This window comes from Egretta garzetta, unplaced genomic scaffold (assembly GCF_000687185.1).
Source record: "Egretta garzetta isolate BGI_Z169 unplaced genomic scaffold, ASM68718v1 scaffold553, whole genome shotgun sequence".
NCBI lineage: Eukaryota > Metazoa > Chordata > Aves > Pelecaniformes > Ardeidae > Egretta > Egretta garzetta.
Window position 1 is genome coordinate 3,307,633 of NW_009259328.1, and position 10,597 is coordinate 3,318,229.

A 10,597-nucleotide genomic window follows, 5' to 3' on the forward strand; every position below is an offset into this window, starting at 1 on the left:
CACTTCCAAGAGTCCTTTCATAAGACACAAAGGCTTTTGTTTGAATTATTCAAACGTAGGTTGAACACTGTCCAATAATACAATAGATCCTACTAACATACTGTTTCTAATTATCTCTGAAATAGTAAATACTTTGTAAACTGGTTAAGTAGTGTAAAACTAGCATTTTTCTGCAAATTTCAAGTATTGTAGAACTGATTTGAACAAGTTGCTTTTTGAAATGACCATCTTCAGTATCACTTGAGGAAATTTCCAAGTTGCACACTGTTTCTGGCTAAAATGCAACGGAAAGTTGAAGGCTGAATCTCCTGGTACTTTACGGGATTATTGAAGAGGCTTATGCCACTGTATAATGCTTTCTTCTTTCTCCTTCCTGTTGGACAGAAATCATTCACTCCCAGTTTTGCAATATGATTAGAATGAAGGAAGACTACCTGCAGCAATAAGAAACAGGAAAATATAATAGTTAGTATGTAAATGGGAAAAATATCTAAACATCCATTGGCATACAGATAAGTGAGGCTTGCTATAAGATCAGTTGGGTGCAAACCTTAATAGTGACAGGAATTAAAAATTTGTGTTAAATCTTTAAAAAATTTATCCCTCCTGCCACATTCTCACTCACAAAAGAAAGTTACATGGTATTTTATCAGTGTGTTGTCAGAATAATTTGGTTCTATTCTTATGGAACATTATCATAAAATGCAGTTTTATATTCTCTTATAGTAAGAATTATAATGATGCAGTATTATATTCTCCCATAATGCAATTTTTCAGTGATTTAATAAATTTCAGAGTCATGTCAAAATATATGTGACAGTTAATTATGCTTTTTATTTATATCCTAATCGGTGTGGCAGTGTGAAAGTCAAACAACTTGTAATTACACCTACTAAATTTAATTTCTATTAAATTTTATATATGACCTGAAGATATTTCAGTTCAGGTAATCCAGGAGGAACTTTCTTGAGCTTATTTTTTTCAAGGTGGATTTCACGTATACTTGGTATGTTGGCAAAGCTTCCATTTTCCACATCTTTGATTTTATTATTCCCAAGGCCTAGCCTAGAAATAATACAAGAAACACCTGATTAAAAATTGAGATTCACAGCAGCATTGAAGATCATTGGTTGGTTGGTTGGTTTTTTAAAGATTGAAATACACAGGACTCTGATAGAAAAAAAACCCACCATTGATATAAAAAAATTTTTTTCTTCTTAATTTAGTGTCCACTTAAAGGACAATAGCTAGCCTGATGTGAGCAATTGCCCAGTTTTGCATGCAGTTTTTCTACATTAAGTGGCAAGAGTTAAAATGGTAAACATCAACCAATCTGCTTGTAAAATAAATAAAGTAGTATAGCTACAAAGTATACTCACAGTAATAAAAAGTGTTGTTCTAATAAATAGCCAAAGAAGTGCAAGTCTTGTAAAGAAACAGGTCAGGTTGGAATTGCTCTTTCCACGCATCCTGCAATTCCCTTTTTCTCCTTTCTTTCTTGATTTCTTCAGAAACTGAAGTTGGTTCAGTAGTTCCTCTTTGATACTAGTTTCTATTACCAAATCCAAAATTCAGTGCTTCTCAGCCATATTTTCAGAGTAGTTAACTGAGCTTTACAGAAAGAACTTCCTTCTTTTGTCCTACATCAGTGATAATGCCTCAGAAACATGCACGTTTTCTTTTTCTTAAACCCCATCACATTTGGAAACAGTTAACAAGTTGTTTCCTTTACCAGCTACTGTATTTCTCTCAGGCTAGTTTTCGGGAGGTGAATGTATCTTCTCTTATAATTTACCAGTTTTCCCATGTGTTTGTATAAACAAGACTTAAATTTCCCTTTTTCTGCCATCCTTTTATATTTTTCTTTGTGGCATGTATGAAGTGTCTCCTTCCAGTATGCTTAGGCCTTCTCTGGAATTAAAAAGCTGTTATGACTCTTAAATCCTAGAAATTTAGTTGCAAGAAAGGCAATCTGTTCCTAAACCAAAAATCAGTTGGTGTTTCTGTATAATTCATTTTGGGGGGTGATTTGTGAGATGAGTGACCAAGGAGTTAAAATGCCTGGGCCTGATGGTTAACAGGCTAGAGAAAAATACTGAATACTGTTGATAAATAATGTGGCTGCAAAGGTTCATGTATTCCAAGTATGAGAAATATGTGCAATGCTTAATTGAGACATATTACTACTAGCACATTACGAGATATTATATAAAAGCCATGCTATATTATACAACACCCAGGTGTCATGAGGTAGAAATTTATGATGGTTACATTTTGTAATTGGATGCTGGTCTTAACATACACTTCTGTTGTGAACTGTAGGCAAGACATGTAATAACAAGGCTAGTGTTCGTTTTGGGTTTTTTTTATAGTTTGGTCTTATTTACAGCATTTCTTACTAAAACTTAAAATTTTTAATTGCCTTTTCTCCCATTAGCAAGAGAAGCATCAAATAAGAGATCCTGCCAGGTCTGACCTTTTATCAAATAAAAGCATTCTGCGTGAGAATTTTACCTTTGAAGGTCTTTATACCGGTTAAAATCTTCAAGTTCGATCGTTGTGATCTTATTGTCATCTAAGTGAAGTTCTAGTAGGCTGGAGGGCAATTCTGATGAAAAACAAATGCACAGTATGAGAAAAATAAGCCAATTTATTTTTGTTGGAATACACATTATGTTCCAAACAGCTTCTTTCCTTTGTGTTTAGGATTGGGTGAAGAATCTTGGGGGTGGGGGGTTGCGGGGGTGAGGGTGGGGAGTTGTCTGCATCAAAGAAATGGGTATTAGATAAAAGTGGGTTACTTTTTTTAAAAAATAAAATCCTCAGAACTGTTGGTGAGTGGACCAGGAGATGGAGAATCTTTTTTACAGTACCCTTTTAGTGAGGGCAGAGAAAGATAGTCACAAGTTTGAATCTCTATTTGCTGATCTTATGTTCAGTTTTACTAGCATCTGTCTAGGTGGCACCCTGACACCAAGCGAGACAAACCACGTACTTCTGTTGCTAAATATGGCTTAGGAGAGTACTGCTCCCATGGCCATTGTGATTTGTTGTAGCATTACTTACTGTAATGTACTGTAAATGTACTTACTTACAGTGGTGTGCTTTACAGTCTGTCTTTATGCCAGTTGACATGCTTTGGTGTTTGTGTATTTGGGCTTCTTTCCAGTTTACACTCCAGTTTACAACTCCCCCCCGGGTGCTGCTTGTGTCTGAGTAACAGTGTTAAGAGGGAAGACTACCCATGTGTCCATTTTAGATTTTAAGTGCATTTTGTAAGTTAGATCTTTTAAAAAATCTTTTCTTGTCATTATAACATTTGCAGATAGAAGGATGTAGAAACTTAGTTTCCATTAGTGTAGAATGTGTTCACCATGAAATCCTGTTTGTTTATGATTTGTTCATGTATTTGACACCACATATTGGATCTCATGCTGTGTTTCCTTATAGGAGATTTCTCTGTAACAAAGACAAAATCTGAATCATTGTAGGCATGGTTTTTTGTGCTAAATGACAGGAGATGGTGTTATGATAATACTAGAAGAAAGTCTGTCTTTTTGTGTCAGGGTGTGTCACCATAGGCAGACAGATATTTCTGATCTTAAAATTATCTGAACAATTGAGGTGAGTTGGTTTTGTTTGTTGTTGGGTCTTTTTTTAGTGTTCTCTTCTACAAGGATGCTTTGGCATATGTATCTGTCTACAAGAACAGATTAAATTTAATAAGAAACAAGTTCTTTATCTGAATGATCCAGAAATAAATATTGCGGGGCCAACATTTAGTTTCCCTGTAAGTTAATTAATGATACAACATATCATATTTTGCTTTGTTTCCCCTCTTTTTCTATTAGCTCGCAGTTTTGAGCCGTTGAAAACCATGAGAATTCAGTAAAATACCACGTAAAATACCACAGAAAATGCAGGTAGAGCGTTGTACTGAGTTCTTCTGTACTACTTTTGTCTTTGTGGAGGTCAGTGATTTATAAATTTGGTGTTTTAATTTATTTCTACCTCCAAATCACAAGTTAATTGTTTTATATGATTAATTTTAAATGCATAAAGGAAGTGGGAATTCTGTAACCCTTATGAACCAGATCAAATATCAGGGGGTTTGTCATTTGTAAGAATTTTTGGGAGGCCGATGGGAAGGATGTGAAGTGACATCTTATTATCATTTTATTCACGCTGTTGCTCCTGAGAAGAGTCTCTGGATGACCCTGGGCTGCCTGGCAAGGAGAAGGCAGGGAGGGGGCTGGAGAGTGAGCGTGTGTGCACGCGCATGCACGCTTTTGAGATGTAGAGTTGGATACTAAGTACAAAAAGAAAAATAATGTAGGAGGTGGTTTAGTAGTAATGAACAATATAAAACAATTTATGAACATTTTTATAATCATATAGAAGTTAAAGCATTTTATTTAGGAGTATACTGGTATAGGTAAGATAGAAAAGGTAAAACAAAGCATACCTTTAGGAATTGAAGTTAGTTTAGCTTCTGCGATTCTTATATGATAGATATTTACTCCTTCAAAAGCCCCTGGCTCTATTCCATCATTGTTTAGAGGATTTGCACTCATTTCTGTCCAGGGGGGGAAAAAAAAGTATTCATGGCATAGGAATTTTGTATATGTTCAGTGAAATCAGCTGTTTATAACTTAGTCTGTTTATGACTTCTGATGTTCTAAGCATTAATTTTTGTTTAGCTTTGATTACCTATTCTGAGGGGTGGAAGTCACAGCTTTCAGTGAATAAAGACTGTCTAACTTGGCTTGCAGGGTTACCCGAAACCTGACCTATGTAGCAACCTCACATAGAAATGAAATTGTGAAAAATCATTTCCACAGCATAGGTATCTCTTTAGAGGAAATTGCACATTGAGAAAACGTTTGAATGAAAATCATATAGAGTATGTTACATTTTTGCTAAAGACATTTTCTCTTCTACTTGATAGGACTTACCTAAAACATGTAGAGACTTCATTCCTTTAAATACGTCCTTGTGGATTTTCTTCACCTTATTTGCATGAATTCTGAGCTCTGCTAAAGTTTTTGGTAGATTTGTTGGAATCTCAGTTAGCTGGTTATGGGACAAATACAATCGTCGTAGCTTCTTTGTTGGTTGAAAGGCTTTTGGATGGATCTTGGATATTTTATTGTTGTTCAAAGCCAGTGCCTATGAAATATGGGAACAGCAAGGTGAAGAAAATTTCTCTATATAGAACATTATGCTTATGAATTTTAAGTAATGGATTTGATATCTAATTTAACAATGAAGTACTTAAAATATTTTCTTTTTCCATCATACCAAACTTTTGGCAATTTATGTATCTTATGGGCATTTTACTTGATTGTGAAAAGCAAAAAAGAACCTGGAAGCTGGAGCATCCACAAGAAGGTAGAGAAAAACTAGTCATAGCTGACAAGGTACCAATGATAATGAGAAGAATTGGCAAAACAATATGTTTGTCTTCATATATTTTGTGGGATTGTATGGAGGTTACATTCTTTTTTATTGTTGTTGTTCCTTAATGCAGGCAAATTCTCAAAACTCAGAATTTCAGAATAATGCTGCAAAATAAAAGTCAGGTTTTAAATCTGAATTTCTTAAAAGTTAATGTCTGTATACAACTTATATACACACACATGAATTTATATCTTCTGTGCCATAATTTTTCAACGCTTGTGAATTTAAGTCTTTCTCTTGACTGTAGAGTACAGTAGGCCTTTTCTGTGACAATTTTTTGTTCTTGGTTACTATGTGTTATGACTTATTTGAAATTATTTTGCATGTCAAATCACATCTCTGCATTTTCATATCTAGACCATTCATTTTTGTTCCTTTTTACTTCTTTGAGCTGTTGGTAAGTCATCTGTTCTCTGGAATTGTGGAGAAAAAAGTAGAGCAAAACAGAATTAATCTTTGTTTCCCAGAAAAAATGGGGGTAGCTTAAGGAAATAAACAGGAAATGCTCCTTCATAATCCAAGTTGCCATCTGTGCCTTTGCTAAGTAGACTAGTACCCATATAAAGTAAACTTTCTTTTCAGTAAAAATTTTGTTAGGCCTTGCTGCAAATTAACTAATGAGATAAATCAAAACAGCTCAAGAGTTTTCAGTTATCACGTAATTAAGTGGTCACTCTAATATATGATGTGGCAATTGCCGATGTATTCCAGTGACTTTCTTGGTCATTGGAGGTTAGTTTCTGTAAGATCTTTTATACGGAATATAAACCAGAGTTAGTGTGCTTACCCCTAACCTGCTTGTAAGACCATTCTGTACTCAGGCTAGCTTAACCCATAATAATTAACAAGCTCATTCATAAACTCTTAGATCCGGTAAATGACTGAAGAGGATTTGTTTTATGTTAGTTTAATGTGTGCTTCATGTCTTTCTAATGTGGAATAGGATGTGTTGGTAATTTGCTATAACTTTTGGAACAGATTTGTCATTTTTACATGACATTTTTAAAATTGTCAGTATTTGTTAGCACTGGATCTAGAGTGGCATGTTATGGAAATAAGTATTCCAAAACAGATTTAATCTACTTTTCCAGGCCTCTGAGACTCATGATAAAAAGGGATTATGGGGTACTGTAAATATCTAGATTTATCAGTTGCCAGTGATACTTATTTTAAAGCCTGTCTCTACGTGCGTACTTGAGCATGTTATAAAATAGTAATGAAGCACATGACTTTCAGTTATTCAGTGTTGGTCTGTTTTCTGTTCAAGTCAATTAGATTTGTAACATTAGTTTCAGTGGCATATGTGTCAGTTGTATGCTGTATGCTTTTGAAAATACCCTCAGAAAATAACATTCTAGTTCTCCTGTGAGATTAAGTCCTTTCTTCTATTTTACAGCTAAGCAGATAAAAAAGGAGCACTGGTCTTGCAGCTTTTAAATTGTAGGGAGTGTTTCTGTGCATGCTAAGGACCGAATAAATATTGAGGGTCTTTTTGGTGAGATACACGTAGTACATTTTCTGGAAGCTGTAGAAATTAACATAATTCTTAAAGCTCAAAGAAATTTGCTTCTTACTATGTGGGAGCAGTCAAATGAGCAGGTGTTAGACTATTTTTATGGATACTGTTGGAGAAGAAAAATACCATTTGTATTTTAAAAGTATCAAAATATTTCAGATTGCTAAAGTAGATTTCAAACTTGGAAAATAGCAAGCTTACATAAAGTGATGTGAGTCCTTTGAGATCGTTTTCCTTGACCTCTTTAATTTTGTTGTTTTGAAGGTCAATCATACGAGTATCTGGTGGAATGTTGCGAGGTATTGATGTCAAACCTATTTAAGTATGTGAGATAAACAGAAACATTACATTCCTATATATAAGTCGAAAGAAGTTAACTACTGAACAGCAAAACACAGTAAGATTGTTGATTATTATGATTGGAAAGAAAATCTGAACAGCCACAACGCAAAGGATAGAAGGGAATATTTGATAATGAGAGGAACTAATTATGTAAGAATGTATGACAAAAACATGTGGATAGTTTCAAGAGGTAATGCTTCTACCATCGACCGTGATAGACTTGAATGGGGTGCTTGCTGTGTCTGTGAAATAAGGAGCCTCAGAGCACAGGTTGTCCTACAGGGAAGCTGCTCAAGTCCCTGGACAAGGCAGCCCTCGGAAGATCTGGGGCTGTGCTCCTGTATGGAGGAGCAGGGCTGTTGCAGTGGCTTTAAAGGACCTCTGCTCAGTGCTTGGATGCTCCTTTCTAACTCTACACTGCCCTTATCCCTTGCCCCAGCACCGTTGCTTATATAGACATACAGATAACACCAGGGCTGAGAAATGTATTCCTAGTAAAAGTGGACAGGAGGTACTTAATCACCAGTTGTATAAATCCCCCGATCCAGTTCACTGTTGAGTTACAAAACCGCTTCAGTTCATGCCATCTGAGATCCTGAATCAGGATCTAGAGGCTAACAAGGGATAGTAACTTGTTTTCAGTGGAAATGCTGATGCATCAAATGCTAAATGCTGGTCCAGTTTGTTAACAATTATTCCACAATTAATAGGTTACAGTTATTTAAAGATTAAGTTTTTTAATAGGGTTTTTTCTTATGTGTGAACTTAAGGGGTTTGCAATCTGTAAGCCAGATGCTAAAACCACAGCTTATTGCTATCAGCAAAAGCTTATTTTGATTCTTTAATAATGACACATTTAAAAAAAACCCAGCAATTTATGTATTGACTCAATGTTTCTAAGACATGAGGAGTCTAGGATTAAGTTTAGGATGGTGGCAGTGCTGTGATGAGAATGAATGTTGTCATCACTGTGCTAGTGGCAGGAGCATAGTCCTTTGATTACCTTGAATCATGGGAAAACTTCAATGAACACTAATTCAAATTGGAGAGATAAATATTGAATTCGTATTTAGGGACTAGCGTGTATGTGCAACAGTGACAGTAGCAGATTTGTCATCAGTTAAAATGTTACCAGTGAAGCACACTTTACTGGAAGATAAGCTGAGCAAATAGTTTGTATCCCATTTATGTGCTCACATTAAATTTCTTTGTGGTTTATTTATGGCCTCTTTTTCCTTTGTTATGTTTTCTTGTCATTTGACCTGTTGCTTTGCCATTGCAAATTAAGTACTGCTTTAGCCCTAGTCTTTTTTGAGAGAGGGGACTAAGAGCTTGTCTAATGCAAACAGAAGATACAGCAAACATTTGTGCTCTTCTGTTTGGCTATAACTTCGTGGAAGTAAACAAAACAGGAGAAAGTGTAATCTAAAATGTAAATATACGCATTTTTGCATTCTATGATTGTTCTCTTAGTGGATAAACTATTCAGTTAAATAGCTTTACAGTTATTTGTTACATATTATAAATGCCTTTCCATTCTATGCTGTTATCAGTGGAAGTCATTGCTAATGGAAGGTGGCTATAGCAGTTTATTAATTTTCTAAACTGATGCACATAAACTGGGGAAACGTGTTGTAAAAAGTGCTGGACACAAATTAGTTGCTGGACATGAATTACATACAGTTTGTAAGCCTAACTGAAAAACACGTACACTCCTTTTGAAAATGACAAGTATAGGAATATGTGAATGTGTGCAATGTATGGGAGCTGTAGAATTAATCTTTTAAAAGGCAAATCCTCCAAAGGAGAGTCCAGTGGAGAACAGACGCACAAACTCATTCTTACCTAGGTCAGAACAATGGACCACTCTCACATAGCACTGGCATCCAAAGGGACATACTGGGAATAGATCAAAAGGAATTAGTGGTATAATTGGTTCAGTGGTTGGAAATAGAGAATTGTCATCGTAGTCATCATCATCATCATCATCTTCCATATCTTGGAGCATCATATTCTTTAGTGAAAGATATGAAGGACCAGTGAGAGATTTGGCAGAGCACAAAGCCAAGAAGAGAAGGAGCGTGTATTCTTTCATATCTTCTTAATCAGGACAGCCAATCTTGAAAAGGAAAGTAAATAAACAAAAAAAAACCCAAACACAAGAATCAGTGAATATGAAACAGCAGATAAAGGTATTGAACTATTTACTTCACTCACTGCTACAGTCTGTGGTCCTGAAAAATGGTCTCTTATGAATATTGAGGTTTAATTACTATATGAAGATGAAGATGAAGAATACTAAAAATCCTCTTTAAAATATATTTGTATTATTATAAAATTATGTTATAATAAATGCTACTAAAATATTAATTCATCAGACATTAATGCCATATCAAAGTTTTCAGTTGAGTTTAAAAAATAGTATCATCATATGCTTCAGGCTTTGAAGTGTAATTTTTGTAGCAAATTTTACCAGAACTTGGAATTGGATTTAGTTTATTCTTTCTTAATGAAAAAGTATATTTTATAATGGGATACATGGGCTTATGTGCATTGCTTGTATCTAGAAAATTGGGAAGTACTTTATTAGCAATATATAAAATGCACTCATCAGGATACTCCCAAAACACTTGTTCTATCCCTTGAACACTTCCAATTAAACACTTCTTAGTCTAATCTGGAGTAACAGATAAGTTTTCAGTCCTGACAATGGCTTTACCCAAATCCCAGTCATTCATATATTATTGCTATTGAGAGAAGTTCACCTCTGTATTTTAATGCAAGCACATTTGTATGCGACTTTTATTTGATGAGGGCTCTTTTCTCTGACAAGGGCTTGCAGGTTATGAATCTGTGTAATTTGAAATCAATAACAAATTACAGACAGAAAAAAGCTGGAAACCAATGCTTCTATGTGCTTATTTTTTTCAATAAATATTTTTTTTTTCAACCTAGCTTTGTTGTCCTAGGGCCTGTACATGATAGCTAGGCAGCCAGCTGAAAGGAGCTTGAAATGTGCTTGAATTTAATGCCCTAAACCCCACCAGCTTTCTAGATTACCTGTAACGTGAACGTATCCTTCTTGTGTAGTTAAAGATCCTTCAGTCTGGAAGACAGAAAGATGTCGGATCAGTTAGGGTACCTTCAAAGCAAAAAATCCCGTGTCAGATAGATACAATTATTTTTTTCTGATGTTTTTGAGAAGAATACACAAGTTATGAAGGACTTATAAAGTAGATTTGTCTCCAGAAAAATATGGCAGATTCTGAAAACATTACA

At 35.0% G+C, this 10,597-nt stretch overlaps 1 protein-coding gene across 1 annotated transcript; it reads right to left on the bottom strand.

Annotated features, from left to right (window-relative positions):
* Positions 1-236: 236 nt before the first annotated feature.
* ASPN (asporin) lies at positions 237-9,413 on the bottom strand. Its single transcript, XM_009636647.1, has 7 exons — positions 9,164-9,413; positions 7,178-7,290; positions 4,956-5,169; positions 4,466-4,576; positions 2,515-2,608; positions 927-1,065; positions 237-434 (listed from the first exon to the last, which is right to left on the bottom strand). The coding sequence occupies exons 1-7, from the start codon at positions 9,411-9,413 to the stop codon at positions 237-239; spliced, it is 1,119 nt and encodes a 372-aa protein (XP_009634942.1).
* Positions 9,414-10,597: the final 1,184 nt, after the last annotated feature.